We start from the raw sequence: 24,395 nt of genomic DNA on the forward strand, positions 1-24,395 counted from the left end.
TCTTGTATGAGAACATACGTAGCAGCCCAATGTCCATCAGCTGGTGACTAATGAAATATAGCAGATGCACGCAATGGAATACTACTCAGCAGTGAAACGAAAGAACCAATGATATATGGAACACGGATGAACCTCAAAAACATTATGCTGAGTAAAGGAAGCCAGACACAAAACAATATCTACTGTTTAATTCTGTGTGCATGAAATTTCTAGAAAAGGTAAAAGTATAGAGACAGAAAGATCAGTGATTATCTAGGGCTGACGTTGGGAGTGGGGATTTACTGCAAATGAGCATGAGAGAACTTTCTGGAGTGACGGAAATGTTCCAAAACTGGAATTATGTCCTGTTTGTACAACTGCATAAGCTTACTAAAAGTAACTGAACTGTAGCTTACAATGGGTGAATTTTGGGGTAAGTACTCTAAATGTATTAGTTTGCCAGGGCTGCCATAACAAAGTACCAGACTAGGTAGTTTAAACAACAGAAATCTATTTCCTCACAGTTCTGGAGGCTGGAAGTCCAAGACCAAAGTGTGGACAAGGCTGGGTCCTTCTGAGGCCTCTCTCCTTGCTTGTGGATGTCTATCTCAACCTGTGTCCTCACATGATCTTTCCTCTGTAAGTGTCTGTGTCCTAATCTCCTCTTCTTATAAGGACACCAGTCATAGTGGATCAGGGCCCACCCTAATGCTCTCATTTTAACCTAATTACCTCTTTCGAGATTCTGCCACCAAACACAGTCACATTCTGAAGTACTGGGGGTTAGGACTTCAACAAATGAATTTTGAAGGAACACAGTTCAGCCTATAACAGTAAATTATACCTCAGTAATGCTGTTTTAAAAAGTGATTATCATGAAAAAATGGGTGTGTGTGTAGAGATACAGTTTGGGACTAAGAGATGTAACTACCAAATTCAAAATATGAACCTAGATGGGATTTTTAAAAAATGGGTATAAAAGACATTCTTTGAACAACTGAGGAAATTTGAATATGAGTTGTATAACAAATGATGGATAATGATTATGTATTATATTAAATATTATGGAAATATTATTAATTTTCTTAGATATGAAAATGGTATTGTGGTTATGAAGCAGGATGTCCTTATTCTTAGGAGAATGCACACAGGAGCATTTTATTTTATTTTATTTTATTTTTTTTGTGGTACGCGGGCCTCTCACCGCCATGGCCCCTCCCGCTGCGGAGCACAGGCTCCGGACGTGCAGGCCCAGGGGCCACGGCTCATGGGCCCAGCCGCTCCGCGGCATGTGGGACCCTCCCGGACCGGGGCACGAACCCGCGTCCCCTGCGTCGGCAGGCGGACTCTCAACCACTGTGCCACCAGGGAAGCCCCACACGGGAGCATTTTAGTGGAGAAGTGTCATGAGAGAGAGAAAACAAATATGACAAAAAGTAAATTAAATACCTAATCTAGGTGGAGGGCATATGGGTGCTCCCTGTAATATCCTTTCAACTTCTCTGTACATTTGAAAAATTTTATAATAAAAAGTCAGAAGAAGAGAATTAGCAGTGAACTCTGAAGGGGTAGAAGGTTCTAAAGGTTGGAAATACACCTATATCAAAGATTTCCTTTATTCCTTTCCTTCCTGGCTAATCGAAGTAGAAAATATACTCTTCTAAAGCTCACACCCAGTTATATCTTTCTATAAGTGAGAAGTGGTTAGTGTTTGTTTCTACTATTGATACGTAAAATCTAGAATAAAACATACCACAGGTTTTAGAATTTTTAAAGGTTGGCAGGGAGGAGGCCAAGGCATATGGTTATAGCTCATTTAAGAGTAACAAATAGGTAAAGACCTTTTTTTTAACATCTTCATCGGAGTATGATTGCTTTACAATGTTGTGTTAGTTTCTGCTGTATAACAAAGTGAATCAGCTATACGTATACATATATCCCCATATCCCCTCCCTCTTGCGTCTCCCTCCCTCCCACCCTCCCTATCCCACCCCTCTAGGTGGTCACAAAGCACCGAGCTGATCTCCCTGTGCTATGCGGCTGCTTCCCATAGCTGTCTATTTTACGTTTGGTAGTGTATATATGTCCATGCCACTCCCTCACTTTGTCACAGCTCACCCTTCCCTCTCCCCGTGTCTCCAAGTCCATTCTCCATGGTAAACACCTGTTTTAATAGGAGCAGCAAACTGGTGCCCTGTGGGCTGAATACGCCTTACAAGACGTGTTCTGTTTGGCTTACACGGCATTTAACCATCAGGAGATCTTACATATAATACAGACTTCAGCTTTTTTTCTAGGTGAATCCGAAGGTTTGGCATACTAGACTCTGGCGTGGTCACAATGGATGACAGTGGAGTGGTGGCTGCCCCTTGATGGGTATGAACTTTATTCATTTCTGAACCTGACTGACTCCTAAAGGAATCTGACTTTTTGACAAAGAAAATGGGTGAACAGCAAGCTGTCCCTTCTGCTAGGATTGGCTTTACCAGCATCCCCAGCTCTCTCTTCCTTCATATGGATATAGCTAATGAGAACATTATACTGGGAGGAGGGTGAAACCGAAGGGAGAGACTTTGGAAATTTATTATAATTTTAGAGTTCATAAAATCTTTGCCCAACAGTAATTAAAACTGTCTTTGGCACAAAGATAGACAACAGACCAATAGAACAGAGTAGAGAAACTAGGAAGAGACATATGGACACACTTGATTTAGGATCAATGTGGGATTGAAGAGCAATGGGGGAAAGATGGTCTTTTCAACTGTTTACCCATACGGGAAAAAAATAAACCCTGGGCTGTTGCCTCGCATATACACAAAAATCAATTCTAGGTGGACTGTAAGATGTCAATGTGAAAGGCACAGCAATAAAGTTTATAGGATACAGCAGATGAGAATATGTTCGCGACCTTGGGATAGGGAATGATTTCTTAAACAAAAATAAAAAAGCATCAACCTTAAAGGAAAAAACTGATAAACTATGTCAACATGAAAAATGTTGAAAGAATGAAAAGGCAAGTCCCAGAGCTGGAGAAGATATCTGCAACACATGTAACTGTCAATGGGCACACAGGCAGAATATAAAAAGAACTCCTAGAAATCAATCTTTAAAAGACAGCCCAACAGAAAAACAGCAAGAGACTTGAACAGGCACTTCATAAAAGACATCCAAATGACCAATAAACACAAAGAAAGGGGCTCAACCTTATTAGTAATAAGGGAATCACAAAGAAAACCCACAATGTGTTCCATCAATGGATGAATGGATAGAGAGGTGGTAAACATTCACAATGCGATATTGTTCAGCCGTGAGAAGGAAGGAAATCCTGCCGTGTGCAACAACCTGGGTGAATCCTGAGGGCATTATAATGGAAATAAGTCAGACAGAGAAAGACAAATACTCTATTATATCACTTATATGTAGAATCCAAAAATGATAAACTCGGAGGAACAGAGAGAGGGGCTCTGGGGAGGGTGGGGAGAATGGGGAGATATTGATCAGAGGGTACAAACTTCCAGATAGAAGAGGAATAAGTTCTTGGGGTCTATTATACAGCATGGTGATTACAGCTAATAATACAGTACTGCATAACTTGAAAGTTGCCAAGTAATCAGATCTTCAATGTTCTCACTACAAAAAGAAATGGCAATTATGTGACGTGATGGAGGTGTTGCCTGATGTTATGGTGGTAATTGTACTGCAACAGATAAATGTATCAAATCAACACACTGTACACCTTAAACTTACACGATGTTATATGTCTGTTATATCTCAATTAAGCTAGAACCGTAACTACCACATACCTACCAGGACTGTTGAAATTCAGGACTGTCAGTACCTAGGGTTGGAGAGGAAATGGAGCAACTGGAACTTTCCCATTTTGCTGGGGTGGGGATGGGGGTTGTAAACCAGTATGACTACTTTGGAAAACTGGAACTATCTACTAAAATTCAACAGCAGTCTCACTCCTGGGCGTTTGTCCAATGAAAATGTATGCATCATATAGACACCAAAAGACATGCACAAGAGTGATTTTAAAAATCTCAAATATCCATCAGCATGTGAATGGATAAACAACCTGTGGTATATTCTCACAAGGAAATGCTACACCGTGATGAAAATGCGCAAACTAGAATTATATGAAATAACGTGGCTGTTCTCGTAAACATAATGTTGAAAGAAACACAAAAAGGAATACACAGTGTTTGATTTCACTTACATTAAGCTCAAAACGAGCAAAAGTGTGCCTCTGAAAAGGAAGGAAGAGGTAGCGACTGCGAGAGGACACGTGGGGTTTTAATGACTTATATCTTGATGTTGGGGATGGTTACCCAGGTGAACTCACTTTGTGATAATTTGTCAAGCTATATGCTTAAGATCTGTGCATTTTTCTGCATGTAGGGCATACTTCAATAAGCAAGTGAAAATATTTGCCCAGATGTGAACAGCAGTAGAGTGTGTGCTACATGTCAATAAAATATTCCAAGGGTCTGCCAATCCAGTGCTCTCAGTTTTACTTAAATTACACCAAGTGCCCATTAAAGTTAAGCGCTTGGGGCACTTAGGTGCTGCTGCTTTATAGAAGTTCAATGAATTAGAAGATACAGACAATGAATTGGATGGGTACTTTTTATGGTGCATTAGGAAAGCAACAAATAGTGGTCCCATATTGCCTGGCTGGGAGCTGTAAAGAAATTGAGGAAATACTTTTCCACTGAAAGCACAGGTTCGAAAACTGGCTAGACACATTGTCAAACTGCAGCATCAGCTGAATTCTTACCTATGGTGGTCATCCATGGGCGCAATTGAGGTCCTGCTTGACAAAGACCGGGATCCTGGCAAGTGGAATGGCGGTAGGTGGAAGCGTCCAAGGACCCAAGGATGCCTGATGAATGTAGCCTATTTGAAGCACTGCTCTCCCACTGACTCTTTCCCACTAGGAAAACCTAATGACCCACCTCAATAATCAGCAGGTCCAAATGTGGCTGGGGCCTAAGGACAACAGCCAAAAATTGTAGAGGGAAGAGATCATTTACACCTCAAATGAACTGTAGTCATTATCCGTGCTATGCTAGGAGAAGTCAGGGAAGACTATGCATAGATTTGCAAGTCCTTGACAAGGAGCTGAAGTACCAGTTTGGATCCTGCAGAACTGGTTGCCATGGTGAGGCCTCATCGGAGACACGGTGTTCAATGCTACTGCAGGATGAAACTCTAATGGTTTGTTGGGTTGGCTGACTCAGACCTAAGCCTAGCACTGGCCCAGGCCATCTGGCAAGAAAGGTAATTGTTAGTAAGAAGACACACAAGGAGACGTAGAGACAGCGAATGGCAGAAACTTAGACCATCTTAAGCAACATGCTGCTGAGGGGGCCATGGAATAATATGATCCCTCAGAGCTGCCTTAAAACCTGAATAGCTTCCTGGGTTTCTATGAGATTCCTTTCCCTTACTACCATGTGTATCCTTTATCAAAAACAAAGCAAAGCATTACTTGAGATAGTATATAGTCATACTGGGGCCCAGGGCAGGCCCCCAAATATGTCTCAGTGGCATATCGATTGTTTTGAATTAGTTACTTAAGAAACAACCAATGCAAGAAGGACACTTTGATGCTCCTCTTTATTCCTCTGAAACTAGGAAATAAACCTCTCATGTGAAAGGTGCCTTCCCTGGGCCGGGAGGTAGAAAGACATCATTATCGTCAGAGACAGGGAATTCAGGTCTGAGAAGCCTGTATAAATAAACCTTGCTACTTCTTTACTAATTTACTACCCAAGCCCAATCTTTGCTTAAATTCCTTATAATTATGCACCCGAACCTAAGTTTCTCTGTCCTGTCCGATCCTCACAAATTTACTGTTTCTTTATACACAAAGACATAAAAGTTACCTACTTTTGGTCACTCTCTGTGCATCATTTTATGATCTCCTGTGCCCACAAAACTAAGCTGGGTTTTCTCCTGTTAATCTGCCTCGTGTCAATTTTATTATTAGTCCAGCCACAGGAACTCGACAGGGACAGAGGGAAATTTCCCCCTCTCGCTAATACCAATCTCTTCCCTGGAGCCAGAAAAGTCCAACTAACACAGGAAAGGCACCAGGGCAGAAGGAGAAATGAAGAGCACAGAAGGGGAAGAGTAACTGCGGGATCCTCAGCTATATGTTTCCACTGATTACTCTCATTTCTGAAAACTTTCCAACTTGATTCTGAAACACAGTGTTCCCAAAGTTCTTTTCCTTCCTGGAATAATTCATAACCTTATGGAACTGAAGGGAAATTAGAGCTCATTCGGCACATTAGGAGAGGAGAAAATGGAGGTCCAGAAAGAAGAGATCTCCTTTTTATTCCATTTCCTTCAGCCACTCTCTTTTCCCCACCATTTAAGCATGGACGTTCTCAAATCAGCTGCCCCTTCTCCCTCTAGACTCATAATTTCAGCCTCCAATTATACATGCCTCTGTCCGCTCTTAAATTTTTATCCTAAGTGCTGAATGCTACCCGCCGCTCCTTTACAGTATTAGACGCCAGTGATCTATGGGGTATGTACTTACAAGTTTCACTAATACCCAAAACTCAATTTAGTTAAGATTGAAATCTTTCTCCTTCATCCCCTCCCAGCTTCTTCATTCCTGCTATTAGCAGTATCATTTTTAAAGGTTCCTTGTCTTAAACTTTGTTTGTAACTTCAAAACATTTCATACAAAAAGGATAAAGAATAAAATAACAAACACCCATGTCCCTATGATCCAGACAATATCTGGCTGTGTTTGCTTCAGACTGAACAACATTTTTATAGGTAGACACGGCTGGAAGTCCTGTGCCCCATTCAATCTGCTCCCTCCTAAGAGGGTAGTTCCTCCCCAAAGCAGGTCCCGAGACAAAGGCTGATGAGCCTCAGAATTGATTCGGGAGGTGCAGGTACACGGGCAAGGGAGTGGGGAGGTGGCTCAGGAAGGGAAAGCAGCCAGTAGGTCCCGTTACTAAGCAGCTAACACGGCCGGCAACGCACCTGATTCCTACAGAAAAGCTCCAGCAAATGGTGTTAAACACACCTGAGAATCATTGTGACCGATGAATGCTGGGGATGGAGCATTTATACCCCACACCCACTGGTCATTTGGGTGGCTGGGGGGTGGGTAGGCATTTCCAGCCCTCTGTGGACTCTGGCAGCCTGAGGGAAGCCTTTCGACAAAGGTGCTGGCTGTCAGAAGTTAGGCTGTTGTGTACAAAAATGGTAAGGGAATACAAGGGGAGGTGGGCAGAGTACCGACAGCATCTGTGACAGTGTGTATCCATCCTATTGACATCGTTTACCTTTACGAGTGTTAAACATTTTTAATTTCTTTTTAAAAATAAATTTATTTATTTTTGGCTGTGTTGGGTCTTGCTGCGAGCAGGCTTTCTCTAGTTCCAGCAAGCAGGAGCTACTCTTAGTTGCGGTGAGCGGGCTTCTCATTGCAGTGGCTTCTCCTGTTGTGGAGCACGGGCTCTAGGCGCACGGGCTTCAGTAGTTGTGGCACACGGGCTCAGTAGTTGTGGCTCACGGGCTCTAGAGCGCAGGCTCAGTAGTTGTGGTGCGTGGGCTTAGTTGCTCCGTGGCAAAACATGGTTAATTTTTGTGTAATATGATATTATTGATAACACTGATGATGATAATGATGATGAAGGGGAAGAGTGACTCTAAACATACACCAGTCAACATGAAAAAGGAAGGTAGTTTGGGAAAACAACTTTGGTTCAAAGACCTGGTTAACTACTTATCGAACTCGTATCACGTGCCTGATTGATTTCCCTTTAATAGAAAGGAAAAGAAATAAAGTACACTTTATTAGACTTTGACAAAATTTGGTTTTCTCCTGTATCTTCCTTCATCTCCTTCGTCGAGACTGCAGGGTTATTAGGCTTAAACTGTGATGGCTTTATAAGATTACAAGTCTTTGCTAAGAAGACTACATATGATCAAGAATGTATTAGAACATCATCTCCTTCTTAGCTGCAATCCATTCGCCTTCCTACTGAAAGGGAGAAAGGTGTGTATGCACGTGTGTGTGGGGTGGGGGGACTGGGTGACGGAGACGAATCCCAGCCTCACCATCAGGTGACAGGCCTGCAGGGATGTTCTAAATTATTGAGCAAAGCCAGGAATAGTTTGTCTTCATTGAACCTCACAGCCAACAGGACTCCTGATTTAACTAAATAAAACTATAAAACAATATGTTTCCTATTCCCTTTTGCAGAGGCCAAAAGGATTTAAAACAATCTTTAAATAATACTCCTCAGAGATCCCATGATTGGACAAACCCAGACCTCCCTCTTTAAGAACGAGCGGACAGAGGAAAGTCACCTGACACGTGGAAAGATCCAGCAGTCCAGGAAGATTTTTCAAGATCGGAACAAACAGTCACTCGTAAAGCAGACCCCATACAGCAGGATAAAAAAATTTTCTTAAGTCTCAAATTGAAACTCAAGGAGGCACCCACAAATTTCATATTTCAAATAAGGAATGATTACAGAATTTGAAAACCCCACGGAGATAGTGAATAACTAAGCGGGTTTCGATCAGAAGTAAACTATATTGGTGAAAATAACTTCTGGAAACAGCATACATTTTACATTTAAAAGAGAGGTAACGTTTTCATAAAGTAATTCCATACTACTTCTCTACCTGATTCCATTTCCACGTAAAAACAAGGCTTATGAAAATCAATAGGAAAATACATTTCATGTCATAACATTTAAGTAGTGACTAGGATTACTGATAAAGGTCACATAGAATGCAGAGTCCTACACGTTAAAAAAAAATGCCTTCGTATTCTATTGGAACCGTTGATCCTCCTTATAGAAAATCGTACTTTTGTAAAAAACATGAGATTGGCAGAAAATTTCAGGAATTCACGGAGTCCCTAAAGCCCCAGAGGTTCTAGTGATCAGCCTGGTGACCACTCGTGGTCTATGAACACCAGGTTAAGAATCCTTTATTCAGAGAGAAGCAGAGGACACTTACGTTGTATAGAGGGATCGTCTTCATCACTTTGTACTGCTTAGTGGGGTCCATTTTATACAGGTGACGGTCAGTGACAAAAATTGCTCGATCTTCCACCTTACTAAAGCGATTCACCTGTAAGAAAACAAAATAATAAACCACAATATATCACCGAGAATGAAATCAAATGATCTGTCAGGGAGACATCTAGAAGCAGAGGTGGCTGGCTGTGGAGCCAGATTCTGTAATAGATGTGCGCCACCTATGACCACTCTCTGGATGCAACAGAGATGGAAAAGGAGTGTTTCCAGATTTGTGGAATTTTACAATGTAAATTTCACAAGTTTACCATCTAACAGGGAAAACAAGAAAAACACAGAAGAATTAAAGAACTAAAAACACGTAACCCAGACATTATAATGAAAGTGAAAAGGCAACCCACAGAATAGGAGAAAATTTTGTAAATCATATATCTGAAGAGGAACTTTTACCTAGAATATATAAAGAATAGAATATACGTTGTATCTAGAGTATATAACTCAATAATAAAAAGACCCCCCCCCCCAAATTTAAATGGGTAAAGAATGTGAAGAGACATTTCTCCAGAGAAGACATACAAATGGCTGTAAAAAACATGAAAAGATGCTTGACATCATTAGCCATCAGGAAAACGTAAATCAGAACCACAGTGAGGTACCACCTCACACCCACTAGGATGACAATAATAAAAAAGACAGTAACAAATGTTGGCCAGGATGTGGAGAAACTGGAACCCTCGCTACTGGTCGGGGTCTAAAATGATGAAGTTGCTTTAGAAAATAGTCTGGCAGCTCCTTAAATGGTTAAACATAGAATTGCCATGTGACTCAGACATTCCACTCCTAAGTATATAAACAGGGGAATTGAAAACATATCCACACAAAATCTTGTGCCTGAATGTTCACCGCAGCCTTAATCATAATAGCTAAAAGGTAGAAACAACCTCAATACCTATCAACTGATGAATGAATAAATAAAATGTGATGTATCCATACAATGGAATATAATTTGGCAATAAAAAGAACAAAGTACGGATACATGCTATAACATGGATGAACCCTGAAAACATACCAAGTAAAAGAAAAGAGTCACAAAGGACCATATGTTGTATGATTCCATTTATATGAAATGTCCAGAATAAGCAAATCTATAGAAACAGAGCATAGGTTAGTGGTTTCATAGGGCTGGGGGAGATGGGAGGTTTGGGGGGAAGACAGCTAAGGGGTGTGGGGTTTCTTTTTGGGTTAATGAAAACGTTTAGCAATTGGTTGTAGTGACGGATATATAGCTCTGAACACACTAAAACTGCATACTTTAAAATGGCGAACTGTATGTTAAGTGAATCATATCTCAATAAAGCTGTTAAAAAAAAAAGCCTATTTGAAACAACTCATTCTGTCCCTTTCCTAATGCACTGGGCAGGTATATTTCAGATTAAATTCCCTAAAACATGTTTATGAATCTACATGTTCTACATTAAATCTACTTACGTTAAGTGAAATAAGTCAGAGAGAGACAAATACTGTATGATATCACTTATATGTGGAATCTAAAAAATACAACAAATTAGTGAAGATAACAAAAAGTAGACTCACAGATATAGAGAACAAACTAGTGGTTACCAGTGGGAGACGGGAGGGGTGGTATAAGGGTAGGGGAATAAGAGGTACAAACTATTAGGTATAAAATAAGCTACAAGGATATATTGTACAACATGGGGACTATAGCCAATATTTTGTAATAACTATAAATGGAGTATAACCTTTATAATTGTGAATCACTACACTGTACAGCTGTAACATACAAAATAAAAAAGATTAAATATTCAAAAACAGATAGTGCCTTCCTATTGCATATAACATAAATAATTTCCTCATTATTATTACTCTCCATAAAAAGAATGCACCATATGAGAAGGCAGTAAGTGCCCACACAGGAAGGATTCAGTGTAAGCTAACCAGACATCTGATGTGGGTGCGGTGGAAGGGACAGGCTTTAAACAGGAAGTCGAAGGATCTCCAAGGTACCCTGCCACTCAGATTCCACGATTCCTTTATCTGACTTTCAAGAGTTTTCCTGTCTGCCACTATTCTACTTATTTGACTTTACATATTTCTTCAAGGGCTCTGGCTCCTTTCTGACAGGTTTCCTCATGTCATGCTCTCTCTTAACTGTTTATGATTTTCTACTCCCTCCTTTTTCTCTTTATCCATGTATATGTCAAGATACTGCTCAATTTCTCATTCTATTATAAAACCTCTTCAATTCCTCTAGTAAAAAATGATCATTCTGGGCTTCCCTGGTGGCGCAGTGGTTGGGGGTCTGCCTGCCGGTGTGGGGGACACGGGTTCGGGCCCTGCTCTGGGAGGATCCCGCATGCCGTGGAGCGACTGGGCCCGTGAGCCACGGCTGCTGAGCCTGCGCGTCTGGAGCCTGTGCTCCACAGCGGGAGAGGCCGCGACAGTGGGAGACCCGCGCACCACGATGAGGAGTGGCCCCCACTTGCCGCGGTTGGGGGGGCCCTCGCACAGAGGCGAGGACCCAACACAGCCAAAAATAAATTAATTAAAAAAAAGATCATTCTTTTTTCTCTATTTAAAAATTTTTTTTAATTAAAAAGTTTAAAAAATTATTTTTAAAATTGAAGTATAGTTGATTTACAATGTTGAGTTAGTTTCAGGTGTACAGCAAAGTGATTCAGTTATACGTATGTGTATCTATTATTTTTCAGATTCTTTTTATTTATTTATTTATTTTGGCCATGCCGTGCTGCATGAGGGATCTTAGTTCCCCGACCAGGAATCGAACGTGTGCCCCCTGCAATGGAAGCGTGGAATCTTAACCACTGCACTGCTAGGGAAGCCCCTCAGATTCTTTTCCCCTATAGGTTATTACAAAATATTGAGTACAGTTCCTTGTGCTATACAGTAGGTCCTTGTTGGTTATCTACTTTATATATAGTAGTGTGTATATGTTAATCCCAACCTCCTAATTTATCCCTCCCACCCCTTTCCTCTTTGGTAACCATAAGTTTGTTATCTATGTCTGTGGTTATTTCCGGTTTGTAAATAAGTTCATTTGTATCTTTTTTTGTTTTTTACATTCTATATACAACTGATATCATATGGTATTTACCTTTCTGTCTGGCTTATTTCACTTAGTATGATAATCTCTAGGTCTATTCATGTTGCCACAAATGACATTATTTCACTCTTTTTTCATGGCTTTTTTCTGAACTTCTACAACACAGCTGTAGAATCAATATATAGGATACATGCAGAATTAAGAATGAAACAAAAAATTGACCCTGAAACCAAAAAGCACAGGTTTTACTTTTAAAGCAGGATACCTGAGAATAGGAGAAACTATTAGTCTAAGTGCCTTTTTTTTTTTTTTTGCGGTACGCGGGCCTCTCACTGTTGTGGCCTCTCCCGTTGCGGAGCACAGGCTCTGGACGTGCAGGCTCAGCGGCCATGGCTCACGGGCCTAGCCGCTCTGCGGCATGTCGGATCTTCCCGCACCGGGGCACGAACCCGTGTCCCCTCCATCAGCAGGCGGACTCTCAACCACTGTGCCACCAGGGAAGCCCCAGTCTAAGTGCTTTTGCTAAAGGAAAACACTGGCTACATCATTATTCTTCGCTTGTGGAAAATGATAGGGAGGAAGGTTGGCCGATGCTTATAAAACCAAGACAATTCAGTTACATCTATCCTTAGTCTCTTAGAAAGCAGAAGTTCTCACTTAATAATTGGAATGTTTTAATAATTTTAAGGACAGCTGACTTCTAACTTTTAGACCATGGATGCCTGTCATGAAAAGTATACTTGCTAAAATAGCTGTGTGGAATGCTGTTTTTTAAACTTATAGTTGAAGCTATGTTTAGCAAAAGATGTTTTTACTTATTAATCTTGTGATAATAAATCTACTGACTATATCGTCACTAATCGAGCTCTAATTAACTGAGCCAATATCAAAGGTTATAGATTGTCTTAAAATTGGAAGTCTATCCAAAAGCTGCTTTCCTTATAAAATAGCTACAAACAAGTTATCAAAATAGTCATAAATAAGACTAACAAATTCACTTCAAAACAAAGTAAAAATCTCACATACAACTGTAGGATTTCTTTTTTTTTTTTAAATGAAGGTTAAGAAACAGCTAAACTAATTTGTGGTAAAAGAAATCGGAACAGTGGTTGCCTTTGGTAGTGGCGGGGCTTGGCTGGGAAGGGAGCTGAGGGAGCTCTCTCCGGTGATGGAAATGTTCTGTATCTTGATGGGGTTGTGATTTACAAAGACGTGTGCACTAGTCAAAGCTCAGTGAACTGTATACTTGAGATCTGTGCATTTACCTGTACATAAATTATAACGCAATACAAACAAATGCATGAACAGAACAAGAACAATGTAGAATCTCAGATATGCAGGGCAGGTTTTTATTTATTGCCTTACTATTTCATGAACAGTACTCCTGTGTTCCAGCCTTCCTGGAAGCTCCTTGAGGGTAATGACCGTATGGTGCCTACTTTCTTGTACCTCACAGCCCCCTAGTACAGAAGTGGGCAACCTGTAGGACTTAGTACATCCTTGCAGACCAGTGGGTTTTGAGAGTACTTTTTTTTTTTTAAGCTTGTTTTTACTTTCTTTTTAAAATTTACTTATTTATTTATGTATGGCTGCATTAGGTCTTCGTTGCTGCGTGCAGGCTTTCTCTAGTTGCGGCGAGCGGGGGCTACTCTTCGTTGTGGTGCGTGGGTTTCTCATTGCGGTGGCTTCTCTTGTTGTGGAGCATGGGCTCTAGGTGCGCAGGCTTCAGCAGTTGTGGCTCACGGGTTCAGCAGTTGTGGCTCGCAGGCTCTAGAGCGCAGGCTCAGTAGTTGTGGCGCACGGGCTTAGCTGCTCTGCAGCATGTGAGATCTTCCTGGACCAGGGCTCGAACCCGTGTCCCCTGCATTGGCGGGCAGATTCTTAACCACTGAGCCACCAGAGAAGTCAACAGGCTTTGAGAGCACTTTTAATCCCACAGGATAATTTCAAGTAGTCTTCTTCCCTACATGAGCCAATCAGTGTTGACGACAGGAACTGTCTGGCTGGAAAACAGATGGAAGACGGCTGCAGCACACTGCGGAGGATGCATTATGTAAGAAAAGCATTTCCCCAGTGGCAAGTGAAAGCATAGTGGCTCAACAGCTTCAGGCCCCACTGCCCAGCTGGGTCGTGGAAAAGCTTCATGTCTTCACTGAAGAAAGAGCAACCACGGACTTCTCACTTTTTTATTTCTGAGGCTGGCAGCCATTTTATTAGTCAGCTGTCTCCGTCATGAAAAGCTCCCTAACATGGCATGTACTATATAAGCACATGGATTACTGTTTTGTTATTTTTTATTCTCCTTGTTGAAATTATTGAGATTTACTTGTACATTTTTTCTCTCATAAAGTATCTTTTCCATGCATTAATTTAATTTTTCCCTTCAGAGTCTAAGTCCCTGGAGGGCAAGACTTTTACCACCAGCCATCACTATAAGACTCTGCACACAGAATGCCAACGGACCTGAGGAGCTGTCCTCAGTGGTTCCGAGTCTGTATTTGTAACGCTGCGTTGCTTGGTAGTAGCTACCCTTCTAAGATCTCTTTTATTTATTTATTTATTTTTATTTAAAAACTTTTTTTTTTTTTTTGGCTGCCCTGTGCGGCTTGTGGGATTTTAGTTCCCCGACCAGGGACTGAACCCAGGTCCTCAGCTGTGACAGCACGGAGTCCTAACCACTGGACTGCCAGGGAAGTCCCTAAGATCTCTTTTAGACTCACAACTTCATTGAGAAATGTGTCTTTTTATTACCAGAAATCTAAAGATGGGATTGAGCTTATTTTTTTCTACATTTTGAAATCCAGCACCTGACTCCTATTAATTGAAAAAAAGTTAGACTGGTAAGCATTTACTCAAGTTAAGTAATTTGAGAATTTTTTCCCCCAAAGTTTACAATGTGCATTTTCAAGCACTTTAAAAACTGCTGATGACATACGAAGGAATGACATGAAGTCCTCTGTTACAATAGGAGTCTGAGACTGGTAGATGGGAGTTGAGATAGATAAGAAAGTAAAAAGTGAAAGTAATTTCATAGAAATAAAAACATAACACAAATAAATATAAATATAATTTCACATGAAGAAAACAAACCTGGATAATGGGTTTGGCAGAAAATGTACGTGTGTGGTGCTGCAGAGTGCTACTTGGTTAGAGAGTCAGAGAATGCCCACATTTGCAGGTAAATCTTTTCCTAACAGACAGAATTAACCACAGGATATTTTTGTAAATAAGTTGTTAACAACTTGCTGATTAGGACGGTTCAATTTTAGATTTGGGTAATATTTAAATCAAGATACCAAGCACTGAAAATTTCTGAATGACTACCATGTCATGTGTCTCAGTGACTGAAAGGAAAAGGAAAGCAAAACAAAACAAAACAAAACAACAAAAGAACCCACTAAGAACCTTCCCCTTAGCAGACTAGAAGGTATAGTTGTGATACAGTTAACTAAATTAGGATAGGTAGGGTAGGATATAGTGGAATATATTGCTATAGGTAGGATACAGCAAACTAAACTTCAAGTTTTAGTTTGAATTTTATTGTCTTCTCCCCTTTGCCTCATAGTTTTAGAAATCAGTCCATTTTCTAAACATTCCTTTACACAGAGCATATTTTCCAGTCTTCAACTTGACAAAAATGGTATCTGTAATTAAGAGAAAAACAGAGTCTATGTGGTAAAGTAATAGCCAGTCTTGGTAGTAATTATTTACTTCACATAGCAACGGTTTTTGCCATAAAAGAGAACTGGCACTTGTCATAAGAGCTGAAACAAGGTGGTTGCAGAGCTTCTACATCAGCGTTTTTCTGAGTTGTTTTGCACAACCCTAGCCTTGTGCGATGCTTTGTGAGAGACAGGTTTCCAAGTCAAGCAGTTTGAGGAACTGCAAACCTCGTCCCCTCCCCCTTCCCCCCCCCACCCCACGCCCACCAGTGGTGTTCAGATCCCACGGATACATCAAAGGCTTATAGAATTCTGCACTTAAAAAGCATGTTTAACTGTTTAACCCAGCCTTTCCCAAATACATTTAGTTGTGGAACTCCTAAAAAAACAAATTCATATTCAATGGAACATTGGTTTGTGAAAACCCTCTGGGAGAACACTAGTCATTTGTATCCGTCTTAGAGTACAGAAAACAGAGAACATCTAAAATGGAATCTGAATGACAAGTAAAAGTAGGGCTCCTCAGCTTTTGTGAAATCACACTGAGAAATATGAGTGTGTTGCAAAAGAAAATGAAAAAAACAAAACTTGTTGCATAATTTCACAAGGTCACACAAGATTCAAAAAAACAATAGGCACGGTGGTAAAGTGGAGGGTATAGCCCTTCTTAGGATGTGTCCATGAGTTAATCTGGAAATCAACAAACAAAAACCTAAAAGCAGCAGTTACACTGAAGCACTGTTTAGAAACAATTCATTCTTTTTAATGTAGAAATGTAATTTCTAAAGAGAACAGGTCGTAAGACTTTACCTTGAGGTTTAGCAACTCAAATCATCCTTAAAGCATGAATCAAATGAGTGGGAAGGACACTGATGTAACGAAGGACTTTTCCTTTGAGTTGCATAACTCAGCTCAGTCAAAGCGGCAAAGACAAATGTCTTACGTACACATGTGAATTTGTAAATTCAGACTTACTTAAAGTAGGTCTGGCATAGGGACACAATCTTTGTTCCTCTTAAACTCATAATGTAAGAGAAAAACTAGATCACAGACTCAGTATTAGATAAGATCTCATCTGATGTCTCCTATTACCCAAGCTAAAACCCTCAACCAGAGAAAAATCCCTATCACTTGCTCTTGCCTGAACACTTCCCGGGATCTGTCTGTAGGTTTCATCAACTCCACAGGGGGCCAGAGATAAAGTTTCCCTGGAGTCAGACCAGGAGAGGACACATTATGGGTGCAACTAACTATTTACCAGGTCTCCCACCTTAAAGGACGTTTTATAATTGTAGTTAATGGAAAGTGGCTGTTTCGAAAAGAACCAAAGCATAAAGAAGAGGGCTTTAGTAAAATCGTATCGTTTCCCTGGTTCATCCTTGGGGACTGAAAAGTTTCCAAAGATGACATTATCTAAGCTATAATGTGAAGAAAGACACTGTATTATTTTGCATGGAACTTAGAAATACAGAAGCATGACTAAAAAGTTTTCAGTTTTTATGCAGTAGGACCCAGGGAGAGACATACTGTCAGACATCAAATTGCTATCAGTAGAAAGACAGAATCAGAGATGCCAGGCTTTTCTATAGCAGATGATGTAATTCTCAAAACCATCCAACTCCCTCTGATCAGTTGTTCTGATGACTAATTTGACTTCCCAGATATCTTGATACTAGAAAGGAAGGTATCCTAGATAGTAGATAAATTCACTAAATGAATTCACTAAAATGGTACCTTCCTTTGTCAAATTCAAAAACTGGCATTATGGCTTATACTGTTTTGTGTGGGTGTGTGAATCTGGTTAGCAAAAGTCATTTCTTGGTTGTCTGATCAGCTCTAGGTATACTTATAAAATAGAGTTTCTGGATCTAGGAGTGCAGAATTAGACTCTACACTTTGGTAACCAGCCCAACCTACTGCCAGCAAGCTTTTCTTGGAGACATGTATTTCATTCTAAGTTTAAAACAAGCTGCTCTCTATTTTGTTAAAAAGTCTGTATTGTATTGAGTTGATCTTTTTTCCATAGAATATCTGAACGCTAATACCCATTAAATAATAATTCCCCATTACTCCCTCCCCCCAGCCCCTGGTAGCCACCATTCTACTTTCTGTTTCTATTAATTTGACTGTTCTAGATATTTCATGCAAGTGGAATCACACAAGGTTTGTCTTTTTGTGTCTAATAACTTAGATAGTAACTTCAAGGTTCATCCACATTGTAGCATGTATTTCATTCCTTTTTTTTTTTTTTATGACTGAACAGTATTCCACTGAATGGACACACATATTCTTTACCCATTCTTCTGTTGATGGACATTTGGGTTATTTCCACCTTTAACTACTGTGAAGAATGCTGCTATGAACACTGCAGTACAGTCAATTATCTTTTAAAGAGATTTAAATGATAATAAAAGTTGTAGGTATTTACCCACGTAGCTACCATTTCCCTTGCTCTTCATTCTTTGGGGTATGTCCACATTTCCTTCTGCCTGAAGGACTCCCTTTAACGTTTCCCATGAGTGCATACCTTCAGACATGCCTAAAAAAGTCTTTATTTCACTTTGGTTTTTGGAAGATACCCTTTGCTAGATACAGAATTCTATGTTGACAGGTTTGTTTTTCTTTTCTTTCTATAAAAAAATTTTAAAGTTGGTGCTCCACTGTCTTCTCACTTGCATTGTTTCTGACAAAAATTCGGATGCATCCTCATCTTTTTCCTCGGTCTCTTTTCTCTTTATCACTGGTTTTAAGCAGTTTTGTCATGTTGTGCCTTGGCGTAGTTTTCTTCATGTTTTTTTGTGTTTGATGTCTGTTGATGAGTTTATAGTTTTCATCAAATGTGAAAAAATTTCAGCCATTATTTTTTCAAATATTAGAAAATTTTCCCTCCTCTTCTCTCTTACAGAGACTCCACCTGCACTTATATTAGGCCACCTGAAGTTGGCTCATGGCATCCTAATATTCTGTTCTTTCGGGGAAGCATCTCTCCCCGCCCCCCAACCCTGTGTATTTCATTCTGCCGCGGAAGCACGGAGTCTTAACCACTGGGCCACCAGGGAAGTCCATGTATTTCATTCTGTATTTCATTCATTGCTATATCTTCAAGTTTACTCTTCTTCTGCATATGTCTAAACTGTTAACTCCAACAAGCGTATTTTTTTTAAACCTCAGACACTATATTTTTCATTTCTATTCATAAAATATCCATATTTTATTAAAACAATTGTTTTAATGACCTTGTCTGTTAATTCTATAATCTGTGTCAGTTCTGGATCAGTTTGATTGATTTTTCTTCTCATTTTAGGTTATAGTTTCCTGCTGTTTTTGTATGCCTGGTAATTTTTTTTTTAATTAATTCATTTATTTATTTATATTTTTGGCTGTGTCGGGTCTTTGTTTCTGTGCGGGGGCTTTCTCTAGTTGCGGCGAGCGGGGGCCACTCTTCATCGCCATGCACGGGCCTCTCACTGTCGTGGCCTCTCTTGTTGCGGAGCACAGGCTCCAGACACACAGGCTCAGTAGTTGTGGCTCACGGGCCCAGTCGCTCCGTGGCACGTGGGATATTCCCGGACCAGGGCTTGAACCCGTGTCCCCTGCATTGACAGGCAGATTCTCAACCACTGTGCCACCAGGGAAGCCCTGCCTGGTAATTTTTGATTGGATGCCATGCACTCTAATTTTATCTTCTGAGTGCTGGATATTTTGTATTCCTATAAATATTTGAGGGCTTTGTTCTGGGACACTGTTAGATTACTTGGAAACAGTTTGGTTCTTCTGGTGATTTGTTGGGTGGGATTAGGGCAGTGTTTAGTCAGGGCTAATTATACCCCACCACTGAGGCCAAGGTTCTTGTCAGGATTCTACCCAATGTCCCATGAATCATGAGGTTTTTCCAATCTGGCTGTGGGGACAGGCACTACTTGCAACCCTGTGTGAGCACTGGGCATTGTTACCTCGAATTCTCTGCGTGGTTCTTTCCCAAGCCTTGGGTGGTTTCCTCACATGCATGTGCTGAACTACTCAGCTGAATACCTGAAGTGGACCCTCTGAAGATCTCTGGAGTTCTCTCTGTGCACTCTCTCTGCTCTGGTACTCTGTGCTGCAAACTCTAGCTATCTTAGAATCTCCCAGCTCGCAGCTCCGTCTTTCCAGTTAGGGAGCCTACCGAGCTCTGCTTTGGCTGCCCCCTGCTCATGCCACAGTCCAGAACTCTCTCCAGGAAGTAAACTGGCTAACGGTAGGGCTCACTTCATTTGTTTCTCATCCTTCGGGGATCACTGTCTTTCCTTGCTGGATGTGCACTGTATTTTTTTTTTTCTTAATTGAAGTACAGCTCATTTACACTGTTGTGTTAATTTCTGCTGTACAGCAAAGTGACTCAGCTATACACATATAAACATCCTTTTTAATATTCTTTTCCATTGTGGTTTTGTCCCAGGATATTGACTATAGTTCCCTGTGCTATAGAGTAGGACCTTGTTGTTTATCCATTCTATATGTAATAGTTTGCATCTGCTAACCTCAAACTCCCAGTCCAACCCTCCCGCATGTGCACTGTCCTGAAAACCAGTTTCACATATTTTGTCCTTTTGCTTTTTTAACCTTTATCCTTTCATTCATTTTAGTAGATACACTGTATTCTATTGTGTTCATACATGATTATTTATTAATCCAATCACATACTGATGCATACTTATGTTTTTTCACCCAGTTTTTTGACTGCTACAATGTATGAAACTATTCATATATCTATCTTTGGATATATGTGTAAATATATTTCAGGATAAATCCTGAGTTATGGAATTCCTAGATAAAGTGATCTGTGTATTTCATTTTATTTATTTTTTAAAATTTATTTATTTATTTATTTATTTTTGGCTGCACTGGGTCTTCATTGCTGTGGCAAGCAGGGGCTACTCTTCGTTGTGGTATGCAGGATTCTCATTGTGGTGGCTTCTCTTGCTGCGGACCTCGGGCTCTAGGCGTGCAGGCTTCAGTAGTTGTGGCGCACAGGCTTAGTTGCTCTGCGGCATGTGGGATATTCCCGGACCAGGGCTCAAACCCGTGTCCCCTGCATTGGCAGGCGGATCCTTAACCACTGTGCCACCAGGGAAGTCCTGGTCTGTGTATTTTAAATTTTGATAAGTACTGCCAAATTGTCCATTCAAAAGGACTGTACCTTATACTCCTACCAATAGCATTTCCCTAAACCCTTGAGAATACTGGTTGTTATCAACACTTTAAAGTTTGCTAAATTTATAGTTGAAAAATAATATTTCACTATTTTGATCTGAATAATACTGCAATTATGCACTTTTTGAAGATGTGATACAAAACAGCTCTAAAATCACCTAAATCTGGACCTTTGTTATAAGTAATTCTTTGATAATTTTCTTAATTCCTCCTTTGGAATATTGGCATATTTATGTCAATATCATTTCTGGGGTCAATCTAGGCAATATTTTTCTTAAATTCACCCATTTCATTGGTATTTTAAAATTTATTTGCATAATTTTTCAAAATGCTCTTTTACAATCATCTCAATTTTCCCTCTCTTTTTTGAAAACAAGTGTTTTAAGGTTTTAAACACCAACTATATCCCTTTCCTTCCACTTTCCAGCTTCCATATTTCCACTTGCTCAACTGCTCTCATCCCCAGGTAGAAAATAGTGCTCATGTGTCCTGCTTCAGATAAGCAAATATAGTCATAGCACATAATTCCCCTCCACCCCACTTCCAAGTCTCACTATGTCCTTCTCCCTTTTCCAAATTACGTTTTCTCCCCGTTCCCTGTTTTTTTTAAAAAAATCATAATAAAACATGTATAAAAAGTACTGAATGGCCGTTAAATACAAGCCAGACCCGTGTGCTACAGACAAAGTGCTATCAAAGATACATGCAGAAAAATACAAATCCCTGACCTCAGGGAGATTCCCCTTCTCCTGTCTTAAAAAGAAATGGCTACCAAAAATATTCACTTCCCTAATTAGTCTTTATAGCCTAACCCTAAACTTGTAGTGACTTAGCCATTCCATCAATGCCTCACCATATATACAGGTAGAGCTCACTGATGATGCAGCCAGTTATGTACCTATTGTTCTGTTTTACTGTGGTCATAGCTAAGTCAGTTTCACCTGAAATCAGTCTTTTCTTTCCAAGGAGGTCTCTTTCAAGCTTGCCTTACCTTACGGACATGACAGGAAAAGAGGACGTTCATGTATTTGTCCTTCCGTTTCAGTTCATTCGCAACGGGCACGAAGGTGCCTGAGGTCTGAGGTGTATCTGGCTTCTGAAAGAAAAAGGAAACACGATAAAATGAGTAGGCTTAACATTTTATTTTATTTTATTTTAATTAATTAATTAATTAATTTTTGGCTGCACTGAGTCTTTGTTGCTGCGCACGGGCTTTTCTCTAGTTGCGGCGAGCAGGGGCTACTCTTGGTAGCAGTGCGCAGGCTTCTCATTGCAGTGGCTTCTCTTGTTGTGGAGCGTGGGCTCTAGGCACGTGGGCTTCAGTAGTTGCGGCACGCGGGCTCAGTAGCTGTGGCTCGTGGGCTCTAGAGCGCAGGTTCAGTAGTTGTGGCGCACAGGCTTAGTTGCTCTGCGGCATGTGGGATCTTCCCAGACCAGGGATTGAACCCGTGTCCCCTGCATTGGCAGGCGGATTCTTAACCACTGTGCCACCAGGGAAGCCCTGCTTAACATTTTAGATGAGAAGGCAGTCTTTTACTGCTTTATAACTCTACTCACATAACTTCACACATGTACTTTTTACCTCCCCATCCCAGATGATAAGCTACTAAAGGGTTATTATAACACCAACGATCCTAGAATATTTTAAAAATAAGGAATGGGAGAGAGGGTGAATTCCCAGCTTTGGGAATAACTGATACAAAGGTGGCGATTAAAAATAGTTGCTGAATTATGCAAGGGAAGGTTTAAATGTAATTCATATGGGTACAAGACAGAGAACTCTCTTTAAAGTGAGGGAAACATCGAATATCGTACACTGAGAAGCAATAAAATCTTTTAGTTTAGTATCTCTCATAGAAATTTAGTTTCTGAAGGTGTCTTAGTCTTTCTACAAATACTTGGAGAAAAATTCTTCTCTTTCTTTGTTAAGGGAGCAGCAGTGGATCCCACTCTGTCTTCCTGGACTTACCGAAGCAAGATAGTTGCCCTCCCAGGCCCTCTGGAGCCCAAGGTCAGCCCTTTGACCCTTCAACATTTCTACAGCCGCAACCTTTGCCCTAACCTGGGGCAGGTCTGAAGCAGGTATGGTCTTGATGAGCTGGGATGCTCTCCATCTATAAGTAAACAAGCAAAATGTATGAGACTTTAGAAATAACATCCCATTCATTCTCAAAAATGACTGAAGCAGCCATTGAATAGAATTACCCTAAAAAAAGTAAAATGCCTCATGTTAAAATACACATAGCTGTACGGGGACAGAGATTTTTTGTAGAACTTCCTCTGCTGTTTGCGTGTTTTGGAAGCAACCGGAATTGAGTGATACGTGGACTCTCATATCCATAGTTAGGGTGTAGGAACTTCAGATTCATCATTCATTCACTCAGCAAATGTTTTCTAGGCACGTACTAAACTCCAGATGCCGTTCTAGGGAGTGGAAGCACAGCAGTAAACAAACAGATGAAGGTCCTTTCTGCTAGGTGCTGATATTCTAGAGAGCAGAGACAGACGAGATATAAACCAATGCTCAAATACACAGTATGGATGATGTGATTAGTGCTATGGAAGAAAATGAGGCAAGGAAAGGGGGGCAGGAGTGCAGCAGAGGGAAGGACCGGGGGCAGGTGTTAGTCACAGAGGGTGTTCTGGGAGGCACCCCTGATAAGGATGTGTGAGCAGGAAGTGGAGGTGCCAGCTGTATGGATACTTGTTCCAGGAAGAGAAGACAGTGCGTGCAAAGGCTCTAAAGTGTGAGCTTGTCTGGTGTGTGAGAGGACAAGCAAGGAGTCCTGGCAGCTGGAGGAGGGGCCTGGGGGAGGGGAACAGGAGGGGGTGTCAGAGGGAGAGCCGGGGCCAGGATCCACAGAGCCAAGGGGGCCCTGTGCCCGGTCAGCCTGTCCCCTCTTCACTGCCCACAGGGGCCCAGGACAGGGTCCACAGCTGACCGACTCCAGAGACCCATGGCAAACAGCTGTGCCGGGGAACCCGGACCCGAGCCACCCAAGCTGGGGGTGGTGTAGCACACGCCTCCTCATCCTGATCAAGTAACCTGCCATCTTTAAACACGTGTAGACGACAACAGCTGCCGCCGGAAAAGTGAGCAGCCTTGGCCACGTGAAGAGGAAGCTGGGCGTGAGGAAGGCTCCCAGCCTTCCCAGGATGAAAAAGAATTACTAGGAGGCGTGGGAGCGAGCTGAAGCACGATTAGACACACACGGAGGCGGCAGAAGAAAACAAGGCCCCACAATCACAGCAAAATCCTTGAACACACTTCTCTCAGGATTCCACAGATCAAAAACGCAAGAATAAATGAGATGTGATACAGGGACTAGACCAGGGGTTGGTAAACTACAGCCTGTGCCAAACGCGGCCCATAGAGCTAAGAATAGTTTTTACGTGTTTAACCAAACAAAATATGTGACGAGGACCATATGGGGCCCACAAAGCCTAAGATAT

General features: G+C 41.0%; 1 protein-coding gene across 1 annotated transcript in view; it reads right to left on the minus strand.

The window, feature by feature from the left end:
* The window catches only part of MYO1D (myosin ID), a 348,470-nt gene that overhangs the window by 131,704 nt on the left and 192,371 nt on the right, over positions 1 to 24,395 (minus strand). The window contains exons 18-20 of the mRNA XM_082678981.1: positions 22,912 to 23,056; positions 21,934 to 22,038; positions 8,986 to 9,099 (exon numbers count right to left, since the gene is read on the minus strand). Coding sequence (XP_082535107.1) covers positions 8,986 to 9,099; positions 21,934 to 22,038; positions 22,912 to 23,056 — 364 coding nt within the window. The remainder of the gene's footprint in view (positions 1 to 8,985; positions 9,100 to 21,933; positions 22,039 to 22,911; positions 23,057 to 24,395) is intronic.

Source organism: Grampus griseus (assembly GCF_964374135.1).
Source record: "Grampus griseus genome assembly, chromosome: 20".
Taxonomy (NCBI): Eukaryota; Metazoa; Chordata; class Mammalia; order Artiodactyla; family Delphinidae; genus Grampus; species Grampus griseus.